Genomic DNA, 17,203 nt, shown 5'->3' with positions numbered 1-17,203 from the left:
ACTTTTAAGTGTACAGGAGAGCCTGTTGGCTCAGTTGAAATACAAATCTGGCATATAAATCAACTTCCATTTTATTTATTGATGCTAAATATATATCTTGAAAATCTTAATGCTGCAGTTGAATATGTGTAGATCTGCAGATTTGAAAGGTATTTCTGATTGTGACTTAATTTGCCTGGCACTGTCATTTGACCTTCTTTGCAAAACTCTTGTTCTTTATGCAGGGAGAGTGGAAACTAGATGAGGGAAGGTATTGGCCCTCTCTAGAAGGACAGGTTCTTAGTGTTTGTAAAAGGTGGTAATGTAAACTGGAAACAATTTTTTTAACCAGCTGATGGCAATTCTTGCATTGCTGCTAATAAAATGGATTATTTTGTGTCTTTGTAGCCTGTACAGCACCCTGCTGGCTCACCATAAACTCCACATCAGAAACTTTGCTGCTGAAAGTTTTGTCTTTCTCATGAGAAAGGTAAGTGGGATGTTTTACTTTGCTGCTATCTTCATTTTGAGGTGGTTTTTGGATTCAATGTGCAATATTAGGTTTTCTCCAGAGAAGGGTTAACAGGGCCTGAGCTGTCATGCAGCATGTCCCAAGTTGTCAATTTTCTGCCATTTTGTTGTTTTTTTTTGTCATACTGAGAATGTTGTGCATTCTATGTCAGTAGTGGCAAATAGAGGCCTTGGCACTCTCTGTTTAGGGATGTTAAACTAAATGTCTGTGGTTGATTTGTCTAAAATAACTAGTAATAGTAAGGTGATCCTTCAGAGGGGAGGCTTGAATTTGTACATACACATTTGACCACTGGCCTTTTCACAGATACTTAAAGGCCTTTGTAGAGCTGACATTCTTGTGATGTTTTTGCACTCCTGAAGATCACTGTATGTAACATTCCGGGGCAGATCAGCCAAAAGCAGACATCAGCCTTTCATGGAGCTAGGAAAGGGAGTGGGTTTTCTTCAGTCAAAACATACAAAAGCCAGGATTCCTTAGACTGGCTAGCAAGTTTGAATATCCTCATTTTTGTCCTAAGTTGAGAGACCTTAATAAAGCATGTTCATTTGATTGATAGTTTCTGGAAATTTCCAGATTTTCAAATTTTTGGATTTCTAAAGTTCAAATCCTCAGAAACTGAGGTGTTTAAAATACTGGACCAGAAGTCCCTGCAGTGTTCTCAGGTGTGGTTCTAGTTTTGGATGACTGGATTCTGTGTTCAGCTGATACACATCTCTTTCTCATCAGGTCAGGGACTTTTCGTTTCAGTTGTGACCAGTTTAACAGTGCATTTATGCATGTGCTTAAAATCATGAGAAGAAAAAAACCCATATATTTCTGCTGCAGTGACCTCAGCAGAGCTGTGTACATTCTGGGGCTGTGGGAGCTGTAGTAATTGAATAGCTGATCAAGTTCCTTCTTTGAATTTCTTCATGTGGTCATAGAAATAATGAGTTTGAGCTGCTGTGGGAAGGCAGGACTAGGAGAACATGGTGCTGTGGAGCCTTTTGATTGCCTCTGTCCATCTGGCAGCTCTGAATAGAAGATAACATTTTTTTCTCCTTATGTTTTGTAGGTTTCTGATAAAAATGAACTCTTCAATTTAATGCTTCGTGACCTGGGAGAGCACCCTGAGAAGGTGGAAGGTGTAGGACAGCTGCTTTTTGAGATGTGCAAGGGTGTTCGAAATATGTTCCACTCTTGTGCAGAGACGGTAAAGACCAGATTGCTTCTTTAACTGTTACTGTAACGGGCCCTAGGCAGTGCTCACTGAAACCAGGGAGTGTTTCCTCATTCATCTCAGTGGATTCTTGGTGACAAGCATGTTGGTAATTATTTGGTAGGATATGACAACCTTCTAAGAGTATTTTTTGAGCCAGGAATGTTGTTTTAAATTATTCCTTTGCAATATTCCTGCATGCTGAATCCTACTTCTTGCTGATATTTCAGATTTTAGATGATATCCTTTTTTTTTTTTTTTTCCTGTAATCATTCTAGGAAGAACTGAGATCACTGGAATATTTTATGAATACATTGCACTAATTAGTTTTAGGATTGCTAGATTTATTTTCTAAGTGTAAGAACACAATATGCTCTTTTCCTGTGCAGGCTATGAAGTTAATTCTGTTGAAGCTGGGGCCTATGACTGAAGAAAAAATTGAACTACCATGGGTAGCTGTTGGAGAAGCCTGTGCTCAGATGATCAGATCAGCTGCAGTGCATATCCATAAGGAGCATTTTGATATTGTCTTTAAGTGCCTGGAGGTACACTGACAATTTTTCTTCTTACTGTTATTTTTTTTTCATGAATGACTTGAGAAAAAATTCAGCACTTATTGAGGAAAGTGTATGTGTTTTATTGGACCAGAACTGGGGTTTTTTCTGCTTTGGAAACATAAAATGCAGAGTCATGGGAGAAACTTCACCCTTCTTTTCTAACTTTAGAGTTACCCTGGTGGCTGTTTTGTGAGTGAGAAAGGAATTACTGTAGGTGAGACTTGGAATTCAGTCCTATGGCTGGCAAGGATGGTTTATACAGTCTGCCTTTGCACACATTGCAGAACCCTTGCTGGAATGTAGTGCTTTTTTTATGTTGCTGAACTATTGGTGGTTCAAAACCACTTTATGACAGTAAAAGGAAAGCTTTTTACCATACAGGTCTTTTTAGAGGAAAGAGTTGGGTTAAACCTGAAAATCCAAGTTTGAACCTTGCAGCCAAGTACTGAAAATCAGAATGTTTGCAGTCTGGGTGTTCCTGCATTGTTGCTTGGGGTTACACTCTGGTTTGGAGGAGCACAGCTGCGTGCTGTGGTCTGTGCTGTGCTGGATCAGGATGATGTAGAATAATCAGCAGTGACACAACCTGGCAGTGTGTTTTACTTACCTGACGAATATTTAAAAATTTGCAAACATCTAATAGGGGGATTTGCTAAGGGGGATTGAAGCCTTTTGCAACTGACAGCAGACTGTGTCAGTTGTGCTCCTCAGAGGGATGAAATGGGAAACTGCAGGGAAATTGTTCACATGACCTTTTTTAGGGTAGTCCTTCCAGCATGGATAAATAATTCCTATTGGTTCCTTCTTGAGACTGCTTTCCTGTGACTAACCAGTTTCCTAGAAAATCCTGTCTTGTTCCTCTGGCCGAATCCAATATGATAAGCAGTTTTTACCTGACTGCTGTTAGCTACAGATTTGTTTATCAGTGAATGTTTTGTATCCCTGAGGTTTCTTTGACTCAGCATCTGCAGCTGTTAGGAAATCTTGGTAATTTATGAAATCTTGGGTGACATATTTCCTTTTATTTTTAATGAGGCTTTTTCTTTTGCTGTGGGAACTGGTGGATGCATGGGGATATCTTGCTTAGAGGGAAGTATTCATATAGTCTGTGATAGCTGTCTAAATTGGGTTAAATTTGTTGGATTAAGGGTAGGAGTTTATATCTTCTGGCCAGAAAGACATTAATGTAGAATGTACATTATATGAGTAATCTCTCAGCATCCACATTAGCAAAATGATGTATCAAGTGTAAAAGTACCTAAATTCTGATAATTTCAGTGAAAGCTAGGTGCTTCCAAACCATTGTGGGTGTGGAGCCAAATATTTCTCTTTCCTACTTCACATGTCAAGTGTTGGTGTTTCTGGAGACCCTCATTTTTAGGAGTTCCTTGTGTTTCTGTCCAAGGAATCTGGGATATGTTTTTACCTAAGGGAAATTTCACAGTGTTTCTTCAGGGTTTAATTTGTGGAATATATATGACAGAGCCAACAATAGTTTGTTGGGCAGCTGAGATACTGATTCTTTAGAATGTCCCTCAGATAGCAGTAAGTGAAACAGTCTGTTCAATTATCTGAAACATTTAATTTCCCTATTTTATTTAAACAGGAGTCACTCTTAGATTTGCAGAAGAAAATAACTAAGGACAACTGCTCTGTGGCTTCAGAGCAGGTGGAAAGAATTCTGCAAGCTTATCTGATCTTAGTGGAACATGCAAATGGATCTAAAATCTCACTTCCTGAAGATGTCTGTCAGGTATGTCAGACTGTCATAAGATGTGTCAGAGAAGTATCTGTTGAATATGGAAGAGGTGTGGTCAGCCAAAGCATTCATACACATTTCTGATGCATCAGTGGGCTTAGGATTTGAGTTGAATGAACAAAGATACATAGTTTGAGTATTGCTACCTATCTCTGATTCTGTGAGATTTTACCTCTGTATTGTAATGCTAGCATAGCCCAACTTTAATTGAGCAATGAGGAAAATGGGCTATTGCTTCTAGAGTCTGTTCCTTCCACTCACTGTGCAGGAGACTCCCCCACCACCCCATATCAGTGGTATAGAGCTGTCCTGCCAGATTCACATACATTTGACCCCATTAAGGTAGATTTAGGGCCTTCAAACTTCTGTGTGATTATTAGGATTTGTTTCTGTGGGCTGAAGCTTAGAGCTCTGTGTCCTCCTGGTCCAGGGACTGCCCAGGCCACTCAGACCATATAATCATTATCTTCATGGACAAATATGAGTTCTCTCTTTTTCATTTCAGGTTTTAATAAAAATGTTACAAACACCATATCTCTCATCATCTTGCTGCAAGATGCTGCTAAACACCATTTCTGCATTCCTGCTGGCTGAAAATGTTTTGTTGCCAGATTCTTTGACCAAGGAAGCTATTCAGAAGGTAACAAGGATTGCTGCTTATGCCAGAAATCCCAGACTTCAAATATTCTAGAGCAGGGTAATTTCTGGACATTCTATTTCAGCCTGGGAAACATGTTATAAGGCTTCCTTTAGCCTTTTGCACAGATAATGAAGAAGTTGCCCAATGCCTTAAATAAAGTCTGATAAGGTTTTGGGATTACCTGACAGTCTAGCACAGGCTGTCAGTACAGCAATGCCACCATGGCAGACATCATTGCAATGAAATCCAGGCTCTGATCAAACATCTAATAGCCCTTGTAGAGAAAGGAAGGCCAGCAGTGAAGGAATACGTCCTGCCTATGGTGATAAAGCAGATCATTGAGTCAAACTTAGTGAAAAAAAGACATTTTTCATTAAGTTCCAAAGCATTTAATAAGCATGCCTTAACCTTATGAACAAGGTTCACACAATTGCAGTTTTGATTCAGAAAGTACAGGGGTAAGCATATTTCAGTACTGCCTTTGCTCCTGGAACATTGACACGATTAGCTGCATACATTCCTATCAAAGGTAGTGTTGCAAAGATTAATGGGAGATTATACTATGGAGTCTTATTCTTTAGTTTTCCTGTTACAGTACATTATAATTTTGCAATTAACAGTGTGGACCATAGTTATAGTGTATGTGTGTGAAAAAAATATTTGAAATAAAAATGCCACGCAATTTACAGTGGGAAAGCAAGACTTGCAATTGTTTAAAAAAGATCAGATTTCATCTGGTCTTCAGTGTTGACTTGTGCTGAAGTAAGATTGGTTCAGCCTGTGGCATGAGGCCAGTTTTGCTCAGGAGACTTCTTCAAACATTTCAGGATATTTGTGTGGGCTTTTTTTGAACTGGAGGAGGCTTAAAGCTGTCCTTTCGTTCTGAAGGGTCTGGGAAACAGAGATCTGGGTGTGTAGTTTATCTTGGCATTGAGGAGTACTGATCCTGAGTATCTCGAAGGCCTGTTCCTGTTTTGGATCCTTCAAAAGCATAGAAGATTGCTGTGCCCATGAGGTAGTAAACTTTTTGCAACCTGCTACACAGAAAAAAAGCTGAGTTGAAATGTGCTTTGGGCCTAAGCTTTTTCGTATCAGTTAGTGTGTCCGTGCTGCAGTCCTAGCACTTTCAACTTATATTTTCCGTATCACACTGAAGAGATATCTCAGTTGTCTGTACAGAGGATCCAGCAGTGTTTGTCAAAAAGGGTTGTGTCAGTAGGGTTTGTTAAAAAGGACTGTGCATTTCTGTACCTGAATTGTCACTTGGAAACAATGCTGCTCTGTGTGCTGGAATTAGCAAAAGTGCCAGGCAGAGTATCTCAGTGTTCAAAGCATACTGGATTTGTTTACCAGAAAAAATGTCCCATGGGTAGTGAAAAGCTGACTATGAAATGTCACTCATTCTGCAACCTTTCACTTGCATCTTGCAGGTATTTGCAAGTAGATTTGAACGGCGTTTTCTTTTGGACTTCTCTGAAGCAATGTTCACAATGAAGCAATTTGAGAGGGTAGGTGGAAGTGATTGTGCATTATGTTTATTTTTGTTGCTAAAGGGAACAACTGGATAATCTACAGTGTATTCACCTGCTTTGTATGCTGAAGGATTGTTGTGTATTGACATGATGTTTATATAAACTTCTGGCATGATCTGATAAGGAAAGAGGTTACTTGTGCTATTGTGTTAAAGTTATGTAAGGGTTCTCATAGTTGGAGAAGGGGATAGGTATCTGTTCACAAAAGGAGGCTTGTCTGTGGGGACTTAAGAGGTTGTGTTATGGATGGGAGGAAGAGAATGAGTTCTGGAGAAACTGAGTGGAAATGAAGAATAAGCCCTATAACTTGGGAGGAATCAAGTTAATTAAATGGAGTGAGAGGTGAAAGCCAAGTCAAGGATCTGGAATATCCTGATAAGACTGGATTTGGTAGAAAATGAGCTTTTGCATTAAATTACATTCTCTGCTGGGATAGGAAAATGTCTGTGTGCTGGTGTCTAGGGGCACCAGAACTGATAAGTCCAATGGTTTGCTGGCTTATTTGTGAGTATTTGGATTTCCCTGTGGTTGGTGTTGTGGGTTTTTTTGTGGATTTGATGATGATTAAAGAGACTTGCCAATCTTTGACTTTTTACCTTTGTTTTTTTTTTTTTTTTTTTGTCTCCAGCATTTTCTCCCATGCTTTCTAGAATACATTGAACATTGCTTCTCTGGCACAGATGCTGTCACAAAGGACGAGGCTGTGGCAATTCTGGCTAAACTCATTTTGGTGAAAGCAGAGCCTCCTACCATTGGTTCAATGGCATTTGAAAAGTATCCTCTTGTTTTCAGTGGAGTATCTGTCAGGTGAGACTTTTCAAGTTTAGCTAACACTAGATATGTCTGTGTGGCTCTTGGCCTGAAGGCAGTGCCTTCAATAAAAGTTGCTCTCCAGTATTTGCTGGAGTTGCGTAAATGTCAGCATTGCTGGCAGATTTGCAAAGCAAGTGGTATAGTAGGACATCACTTTCCTTTTTGAAATTAAGTGAGAAGAGATGCTGCTTTGGAAGGATGGTTGCTAATACGCACAGTGTTGTGGTGCATGTGTGATGGGGATCTGTTACACCGTCATGCAAACTACATCCCTTGGCAGTTAATCTTTGTAGTGAGTGCAGCAGTTCAGCCTCTCACCATTACTAACTCCCTGCCTGTGCTCCAGCTTTTTTCCCTGTATGCATATGTCTTGTCCAGGAGCTTTCTTGGCAGCAGTACTAAAGTCTTGCCGTAGAGCACAGCTGGATATCAAAGGACACGTAATTAATCCAGAAGCAGCACTGTGCTGGCACAGCTTGAGTGCTTTTAGTTGCAAACCTAGCTTGGTTGCAGTGAAGTGGTTGCTTTCCCCAGTGCCTCTTTGGAAAAATTAGGGGTAACCACTGAAGCACAGAATGACCCATTGCTAATCTACTGATAGTGATTTTTCTAGTAATTCTAACTCGGCTAATTCAAAACTTTTGACTTTGTGTTGCCTTTTATGTAACATTTTATTTTTCCTTAAAGCAGTCTACTCTGTGTGGCCTTTTCCTATTTTTATTTAATAATAGTGGAAGCATTAAGGTTTTGGGAACAGAAGGTTGAGTCAAAATTATTAAATTTGGTTTTCTTTCCTTGTTTTCTTTGTTTCTTGGTCTATTTTTTCGGTGGTTTGGAGTACAGAGCTGCAAGGACCTTGGTCCTGCTTGGACTTTCTTTTGTGCTCTTGCAATGTCAGTAGTCTAAATTACGACTAGGAGACATCTCAAGAATTGCATACCCTGTCTCCTACCTAGTTTTTAAATACTCCAGTTCTGGAGATATCTGAGCTGCCTCTGGCATTCTGTGCCAGTACTTTATATTTATACTTATACAGGTGGTTTTTGATTTATTTGGGCTTTTTGGCTTTTGGTTTTTTTGTCAGATTGTTAGGGGCTTTTTCCCTGGTCCTCAGTGTATAACTTAAACCTTCTTTATGGCAGTTTAAGTCCCTTGCTCCTTATCTTATCTGCTGGAAACATAAAGAGCAGAACATTCTTACTCTTTGCATCAAGCTTTTGCAAATAGCAGGCTTTCATCATCAGACATGTCTGAGATCTTCTTTCTCTGGACCAACAGTCCTAATTCCTTGAAGTTTATTTCATAAATTTTTTTTCTGAAGCCTCTAATGATTCTTACTGTTGCTTTTTATGAGCTTCTGTATTTCTTGAAGGGTGAAGCCAATATAGCCTTCTGACTGTGATCTTGGAAGCACTGGGTGGAATGGAAAGATTGCTGTGCACAGTGTGAGGGACTCCTGTTGATATGTTCCAGTATGGTGTCAGCCCTTTCTGCCTGTAAATAGGCTAGCTGATTTGGGCTCACCTTGTGATTCCATTTAAGTCCCAAAACTTTTGCCTCACTGTTCGTTTTCTGTCATCCATCTGTATCGATGTTATCATGGTTTATTAACAACAGTTGTAGGGATGACTCTCAGGTGTTCCTAGAGTCTGTATGTCCCAGTTGTGAGGGTGTCCAATTGAGAACTAATGTCTTTCTTCTAGGAATGTTATTTGAACTTGAAATAAAGAGCTGACATTTCTTGTGGGCCACGTTTTGTGCTCTTCAGCATAACTAGATGATGTTTCGTGCAGTAGAGGACACTGAAAAGAAAAAAATCCCTTGTGTTGTGCAAGCCCTTTTTGCTAGAAGTAGACAGCATGATTTTGAATATCATAGGAGCAAAAGGAACAATCTCTGATATGCAGTGGTGGACTACTAAAAAGTTTGGTTTTATTTTTAGCTCTAATACAAGGCAACAAACAAGTAGAAGACAAGGCGAAAAGGCAGAAATTCCAGTGTTGGATCATGTACTGTCTTTAATGCATTTACCAGAGAAGGAAGACATCACTGACCTTTCACAGTCTTGGGTTGCCTTGGTTGTACTGCCACATATTAGGTAAGGGATATTCTAAGGTACTATTGTCATGTATTTCAGTAATACTGTCTACTTTATTACTGCCTATTAGCTCTCTTTCTGTAAGAAATCACTTTACTAAGGAAAGGACTAAGTAATTGCTAGTGCTAGGTTCAGGAAACTGGGGTTAGAAGACAAAAGCAAGTGCTGCAGGAAAATACCATGAGTCAACAGTAAAGACAGGAATAGAATATCAGCTTCTTGATTGCCTACTCACTAAATTTGCTGCTTTAGTATATAGAGATGTTCTTGACACATTTCAGTTTGTGTGTTTTAAGTACTATCCTCTCTCAACAGTATTTTTTCAGTAATTATTGAAGGACTAGTTAGAAGATGTGGTGAATGCTACAAACTTAAATTGTGAAGCAGAAATAGCAAATACATTTTGGTGCTGTTTTCAAACTTGGAATGAGCTACCTGTAATTTAATAGAAATAAATGTGATAGAAAGCTTTTTTACATAGGTGTCAGTGTAACAGTGTAAACAGAAATGAAATTATTTTTCCTCACATTTATTTTGAACAGACCAATGAACAAGGACCACATTCTGCCTCATGTGACAAGTTTTATAGACTCTCTTTTCACAGCCATTGACAAAGGAAGCCTCTGCAAAGGTCAGTTACAGTTCCTTCCTGTTTATTTGCTTTTTGTTGATATATAAAAAAATAAAAGCAGCTTTCTGATTGCACAAAGCATGAAAATGAATAGCATTGTATCCAAAATTACTTACTAGCTTGACTAAAACTAGAAGAGCAAAGCCTGGGATGAAACAACTTCTAGGAAACAATTCTGCTTTTGCTGTTCATAATAATGGTGGGGTGACAGATGTCCTGCATAGAGGAAGTCAGAGGTAATGGGGAAGGAAAAGAAGAAAATGAGAAAAAAAGAGGAAGGACATCTATATAAACCAAATGCAGGCTGAAGCTGTCAAGTGAAGGAGAGACTATTGACTCATAAGCTCCAAGCCTATAGTGCGAAGTTTAGGACATTACCATCTGTCACTAAATAGCTACACATCGATAACAGCTGTAAACTCAATCTAGCACACTCCAATTACATGCTATTATCTCAAACCTTTTGAGCTCCATGCTGGGTGCCAAAAAAGACCGTTGTGGTTTAACCCCAGCTGGCAACTAAGCCCCACACAGCTGCTCACCTGCTCACACTTGCCCAGTGGGATGGGGCAGAGAATCAGAATAGCAAAAGTGCGAAACTTTGTGGACTGAGATGAAGGCAGCTTAATAAGTAAAGCAAAAGCTATACACAGAAGCAAAGCAAAACAAGGAATTAATTTACCACTTCCCATGTGTGGGTGGGAAACCTCCAAGATAGCAGAGCTCTGCCATGCTTAATGGTGACTTGGGAAGACAAACACCATCACTCTGAACATTCCCCATTTTGTCTGCTGAGCATGACACTTGGTCTGAAATATCCCTTTGGTCAGTTGGAGTCAGCTGCCCTGGATGTGTTCCCTCCCAACTCCTTGTGTACCCAGAGCCCACTCACTAGTGGGCTGGTGCGAAAAGCAGAAAAGGCCTTGATGCTTTGTGAGTGCTGCACACTGATAACAAAAACATCCCTGTGTTGTCAGCACTATTTTCAGGACACCCAAGGCAGAGCCTCATACCAACTTCTGGCAGAAACTCAGTTCTATCCCAGCCAAAACCAGCACATTCTCTGCCTTTTATTCGATACCATTTATGTCATGCTCGGGTACCACTGTCTCCAATACAACCTCATTATCCACCCCTTCCCCTCCTATCCTTTGATACGATATCATTCCCTTAGTCTGTGGACCACCCCTGTAAAATGTTCAGTTTTATGATATTCAGTATCCACTGAGTTCATTTAGTCCATGAATCTGGGCTCCATCTGTTACAGTGGTCACTCAGAACAGGAGAGTTGACGTCTTGTGCGGAATTGTTTGCCGCCAGAGTCAGGTCATGTTAATTCACTGCTGCACTTGCACTGCTTGTAAAGCTTGTCCTCTGCTGGTTTGGATGGATCCTGCTATAGTAATTCCTACAACATGCAACTTAAACCTACAGCATGCAATTGAAATGGGTTACAACAATTTAAAGTTATACTTGTTACAGTCTCCACCCCAGTGCCTTTGGTCCAGGCCACGGGGCTTAACATTGCAGTGAGCTCTTCCCCTTGCCCCTGCTTGGGTTTGGACTTACCCACAGTCTCGTTAGGGCAGTACCTGCTCCAAGTGGAGTTTTACCTATGAGTCCCAGTTTCTCCTGGAGTATACCAGCTGTGGTGTAGACTTACCCATTACCACAGGTGCTTTGGGGTGCACCTGTTCCAGGGCAGCTTTATCTATGGGCCACAGTGCCTTCAGAGATATACCTGCTCCAAATGTGGCCTTACACATGACTGTTCTCCCTCAGGAGTGTACCTGCTCTGTTCTGGACTTGTCTGTGGCCACACACATTGAGGTGCTGCAGCATGACCTCGTGCATAGCTGCTGATGATTCATGGTGTACCTGCTGCAGCATGGACTTACCCACAGGCACAGATGCTTCAGGTGTACTTTCTCCAGCATGGACTTACCCTTGGGTCACAATTCCTTCAGAGTTACACCTGCTGCAGCATAGATGTACCTAAAGCCACAGTACCTTTGAGATGAACTTAACCACAGCCACAGATGCTTTGGGGTGTCCTGCTCCTGTGTGGACTCATCCACAGGTCACAGTCCAGTTGACTCAAGTTTGCACTGGACTTCCAGCCTGGCTGGTACAACAGGACAAAAAGAGCAGCACTGCCTTCGCCACCTGCCCACCTGGGTGCATTTCCATGACTGTTATCAAAATGTTCCCAGGTACAGCAGAGAAGGATGATAAGCAGTACAGCACTACAGCTGTGAAAGCAAAAAGCAGTCAGGAATTATGTGTGGCTGCTAATGTGCAGTGAGACAAGCAAGCCCAATGGCAGGCATAGAAGATTGCCAATTAATAGCTAAACAGCAATAACAACTATTAATCAGGGTTCAATCTAGCACGTTGCAATCAAATCTGTTATTATCTCTAACCTTGTGAGCCACATGTTGAGTGCCAGAAAGGACTGTTGTATCTTAACCTCAGCCAGCAACTAAGCCTCACATAGCTGCTTGCTTACTCAGCTGGGATGAGGGGAGCAGCAGCAGTGTAAAAGGGAGAAAAACCCATGGGTTGAGATACAGATACTTTAAGAGGTAAAGCAAAAGCCATGCATGCAGGTGAAGCAAAACAAAGAATTCATTCGCCACTTCCCAAGGGCAGGCACGTGTTCAGCTATCCCCAGAAAAGCAGGGCTCCATCACTCATAACAGTTACTTGGAAAGGCAAATGCAATTTCTTATTCTCCCTGTTTTAAATGCTGAGCATGGTGCCTTATGATACAGGATATCTCTTTGGTCAGTGGGGTCAGCAGTCCCAGCTGTGTTCCACTGGTTTTGGCTGGGGTAGAGTTAGTTTTCATCACAGTGACTGGTATGGGGCTGTGTTCTGGATTTGTGCTGAATACAAGCTAGTTAATACAGAGATATTTTTGTTACTGCTAAGTCTACTGCTGCTGCCAAGGCCTTTTCTGCTTCTTGTGCTGCCTTGCTGACAAGGAGGCTAAAGGTACATGGCAGGCTGGGAGGAGGCACAGTCAGGACAGGTGACCCCAGCTGATGAAAGGGACACTCCAGAACTTGCCACTTCATGCTCAGTATATAAATTGTGGGGAAGAAGGAGGAAGGGAGGGGATGTTTGAAGTGATGGCATTTGTCTTCCCAAGTCACCACTCTATGTGATGGGCCCCTGCTCTCCTGGAGATGGATGAACACCTGCCTGCCCATGGGAAGCAGGTCCTTGTTCTGTTTTGCTTGTGTACATGGCTTTTTTGCTTTATCTTAACCCACAAGTTTTCTAGCTTTTGCCCTTCTGATTTGCTCCCTGATCCTGCTGGTGGGGGAATGGACAGGCAGCTGCAGGGGATTTGGAGGCTGGCTGGAGTTAAATGACAACACGCCTCCCAATGCCTTGTGCACCCCCAGCCTCCCCACTGGTGGAATGGGATGAGAAGCAGGAAAGGAGCAGGAAAGCCCTGGGTGCTGTGTGAGTGCTGCTCATCAGTAACAGAAACATCCTGTTATCAACAGTTCCCAGCACAAATCTAAAACATAGCTCCATACTAGCTGCTATGAAGAAAATTGCCTCTATCCCTGCCAAAACCAGCACACCATCTCTGACCCAAGTGACACCACCAATTCTTAATCCTGCATCTTTTCTCCAGGAATAGATGGTCACTGGTTGTCTTCCCTCTTTGGCCAGGTAAAAAAAAAATAACTGAGCCTGCATAGAGCAGGGCAGTTGTTACTGAGAGAGCAAGAAAGTATTTGGCCTTGTGACAAACCATAAACAAGTTCTGGAATGCCCCAGGTTGAGTGTTTGTTGTTCCTTTGTTTGTAAGGGCTGTCTGTCATTTTCCATTTATAATGTCTTAATATTCCTAAACATATCCACCAGTCAGCTCTGTTGCCTTTTCTTCTTTAAAGAAGCTTTGTCAAGCATGGCCCTTTTTGATTTAGGTCTTTCTTTTTTCATATTTGCGGGATTTTCATGCTGTCATGATTGTTTTATTGGTAATGTACTTAGCCTAAAAAAGGAATATCTAAAAATTCTTTTCTTGGGCCTCATCTTTGCTGGGTAGTAGCAGCTCTGCTCAGGCTCTGTGTGCGTGCCAGAGGCACATTGCTTCCTTCTTCCTTTAAGTAAGGGAAAAGAAAATAAATTCGTCCTCAGTCCTATTCTCATGCCTCCTGTATTACACTTATTTGCTTGGTTTTCTTCACTCTTCTCCCAAACTAGGATTCCTGGATGCTTTTTTTTTTATCCTCTGGCATTCTTCCCACCTCCATGATACCTGCAATTCCTTCACCTTCTACTAGGACTCCAGTCTCCTCTCACTGCCTGTGCAAGGCTCCCAGCCCTGTGCTCCATTTGACCTTCCTGGCCTCAGCCCTAAGGCAAAGTGCAAGTTCCAGAACTGGGTGTTTTTGGTGTTCTGGTTGCTGTGGAGTGCAAGGAAACGGGCTTGAAAACTGAGTCAGAGCAAAAGCAAGTTGGCAGTGCTTCCCTTATTGATCACACAGGTGTGTCTGTAGTGAGATGGAAGCTGCTATCTTTGTCCAGCATAGGCACATTGCTACCATAGGGCATGCAGATTTGGGAACTGTCCTTACACTGTAGATGCAAAAAGTTTCCTCCTGTCTTTACTTGATGTTTCTTCTCTCTTTGAGGACCTCCTTATGGAGGTTTATGATTAGCAGGATCTGGCACATACCTGGGGAATTAAGCAACTTAGAATAGAGGAATATTTTCAGAAGAATAAATAGGATATGGATGGCACACTTCCCTATTTTTTCCATTGGCAGCATGTAAGACAGTTACATTTTTTAAAAACTTTCTTTGGTTTGCCTGGTTTAGGAACAGTATTTCTTCAACCTGGGAAGAGACGAAGGAGGGGAATTATTTTTATCTTTTTTAAGCAACTTATTTGTTATCATAGAAGTGTGAGGGGAAAGGAATTGCCTTTTTGTGCCTGGCAGGACATTTGCTATCATGTGCTTCTGGGAAACCCTCCATCCCTGAAGGAGTCTGAGAGGTTTCAGAAGGAGACAGAACTCAGCAAACCCACCTGCCATTCATTAATATATTCTCGGTCTTTAGGTGCATGGGACAGCTTTGAAGGTCTTATACAATAGTGCATTGCAAAGTTCCAGAGTTTATAGGCACCTGTCTGGTGGTAGCATCAGTATGTGTTTTTGCTTTGTTCTTGCTACATTCATATCAGTTTGGCAGCATTTCTTCCTTTTTTAGCAGAGTGCTGTCTGCAGCTCCTTTTACAGTGCTTAGTTCCAGATCCCTGCTTTCTGCACATGTGGATGTGATGGAAATAGGCAAACTGGGAGCTGTCACAGCTTTCAGTGCTGGTTTGCTGGAGGAGGCACTTGCTTTGATAGCCAGGGAAACACTTTTATGTGTTATGATTATGTGTTATGGTTAGAAAATACATATGCCAGTTCTGGGATCCATATGCTACCTTATTTCTCTGACTCCAGCCTTTTCAGGATAGGCAAGCACCATACAAGCACAAGTCACTGAGAGCTGAGTAAATTTACAAGATGTTCTTGTTCTTTCTCTGCTCCAGGAAGCCTGTTTGTGGCCTGCCAAGCTGTAAGTACTCTACTTAATTTGGTGGAGTCTGCTGAAGTACTCCATTTGTTACCTGTGGAGCGTGTCAAGAGCTTGGTGACGTAAGTAAACTCTGCCTGTTCTGTGGCGCTTCATGGGTTTCCTTGGTAGAGCAAAAATTTGATTTTGCCTTTATATAGGAGCTAATTAAATGCTTCTTTGTGTGCTCCCCATTCTGCATTGCTTCAGTATTGTGGTTATGTAATGGAGCAAAATTGTAGGCACTTTTTTTGGACAATCAGGTAGATGTAGTTCCTGTTCAGTGACATTTTCTCTGCAAACTGATGCTTTCTTAGCTGCAGGATAGTGTGTCAAGTAAGTTTGTTCTAGTTTTATGTTGGAGTGCTACATTGATTCTAGTTTTACTTTGGAATGCTACACTTAGCAGTTCTGTGTTACATTATAATAATAAAAGAGACAGGAACAGCACTTTCTGAACTGTGTCAAAAGCCTGAGTTTGCTGGTGGTGTTGGGATTCCACCATGTCCTTACATATCCATGTTTGTGCTTGCTCCACAATGGAAGAGATTTTGTATACTCCATTTTATTTATTTTGACTCTATTTAACTTATAATTAGCATAGAAAACTGCCTGGCTGAAGGGATTTAGGAAAACCATTAATCTCTCTCTATCATCTCCAAGTCTTTGGTGGCTTGAGCTTCAAAACATCCTGTTCATTTAGGAAGTTATGATGCTCATGTCTGAGGCATGATGGAGATAAAACAACTTGCCCAGATCAGGCAGGAATTATTGGCAGTGAGCTTTAGCCTAATGCTTTCCTGCCAGCTCTGGGCAGAGAATGTGAGACCTGCTTGGAGCAAGGGATGTAAGGTAGCAGAAGGAAGTTTTTCTGTGAGCAGACAGAATTCCTGGGGTCTCACCTAAGCCTGGATTATTTCTCTTCTGTTGATCACTGACAGAGCACCTGGGCAATAGCAGAAGCCCTCATGTGACCTATGCAGGTTTATTTTCTGCAGCTGTGTGTCCAGCATGCAAGTCTCAGCTTGACAAGCCTGATTAACACAAAAGAGGGATCTCATGCCTCTTGGGCTGACATACGTTTTGCAGCTGCAGGTCATTGTGCTGGTGAAGTCTGACTTCACTGGCCTGATGGTGCAAGCAGAGTCTGAAATTGTGGAATTTTCCCTTAGTGTTGTAGTTATCACTGCTGCCTTATTTTTAAATAGCAGTGTTGTGCAGTGCTTTCTGTATGCTAATAAAATCATCCATTGTTTTAGCACTTTCCCTTCAGACCCCTCTGCGTTGCTGTTGGCTGATCTTTATTACACGAGGCTGGCATTATGTGGCTGCCAGGAACCCCTTTCCCAAGGGAACCTAATGGACTTGTTTGAGAAGTTGCATCCTAATATTTCCACTGGTGTTTCCAAGGTAATATGCTGTTTTGAACACATGAAAAATCATTTGTATTTTAACAATAAAATGTAAGTAAACTTAGTGAAATAATAAAATCTGAAAGGAGAAGCATGAGACTGTGTAAAGCTATTACTTCCATAGTGTCTGCTTAGACCTGTGTCAATGGGGCATGAGTTAACAGAGGTTAACTGTTAGTCCTGTCAGCCTTGCCTCTTCCCTAGAGGTAAATCAGGGCAGGAGCATAATGCATTCACTTCTAATTGCCTTCTAGACTGCAGGAATTAATCTGTTTCTCAGCTCCAAGATGAACCTGGTGAAACCTGTGTGCTGTACCAGACATTAACCTCTCTGTAGGTGTGTATGTGTCAATTTATGTTGCCTGACATATGCTTCTGCTTGGAATAGGTCCGGCTGTTGACGGTTCGAATTCTAAACCATTTTGATAGTCCGCCTCCTGCACAAATTGAGGTAAGG

The 17,203-nt window shown here is 41.5% G+C and overlaps 1 protein-coding gene across 2 annotated transcripts in view; it reads left to right on the top strand.

Annotated features, from left to right (window-relative positions):
- The window catches only part of UTP20 (UTP20 small subunit processome component), a 63,741-nt gene that overhangs the window by 3,513 nt on the left and 43,025 nt on the right, over window positions 1-17,203 (top strand). For both annotated transcript variants that reach the window (XR_001331224.2, XM_005519463.3), the window contains exons 6-17: window positions 388-469; window positions 1,569-1,706; window positions 2,102-2,257; window positions 3,876-4,022; window positions 4,534-4,668; window positions 6,099-6,176; window positions 6,829-7,007; window positions 8,956-9,111; window positions 9,654-9,742; window positions 15,312-15,417; window positions 16,594-16,744; window positions 17,135-17,197. Coding sequence is in view for 1 of the 2 variants with exons in the window: in XM_005519463.3 (XP_005519520.2) it covers window positions 388-469; window positions 1,569-1,706; window positions 2,102-2,257; window positions 3,876-4,022; window positions 4,534-4,668; window positions 6,099-6,176; window positions 6,829-7,007; window positions 8,956-9,111; window positions 9,654-9,742; window positions 15,312-15,417; window positions 16,594-16,744; window positions 17,135-17,197 (1,480 nt within the window). In the remaining variant the exon portion in view is untranslated. The remainder of the gene's footprint in view (window positions 1-387; window positions 470-1,568; window positions 1,707-2,101; window positions 2,258-3,875; window positions 4,023-4,533; window positions 4,669-6,098; window positions 6,177-6,828; window positions 7,008-8,955; window positions 9,112-9,653; window positions 9,743-15,311; window positions 15,418-16,593; window positions 16,745-17,134; window positions 17,198-17,203) is intronic.

This window comes from Pseudopodoces humilis, chromosome 5 (genome assembly GCF_049639895.1).
Source record: "Pseudopodoces humilis isolate 2021_Gansu_Grassland_sample_001 chromosome 5, ASM4963989v1, whole genome shotgun sequence".
Classification (NCBI taxonomy): domain Eukaryota; kingdom Metazoa; phylum Chordata; class Aves; order Passeriformes; family Paridae; genus Pseudopodoces; species Pseudopodoces humilis.
The sequence above is the reverse complement of the archived record's forward strand: the minus strand, read 5'-3'. Positions and strand labels throughout refer to the sequence as shown.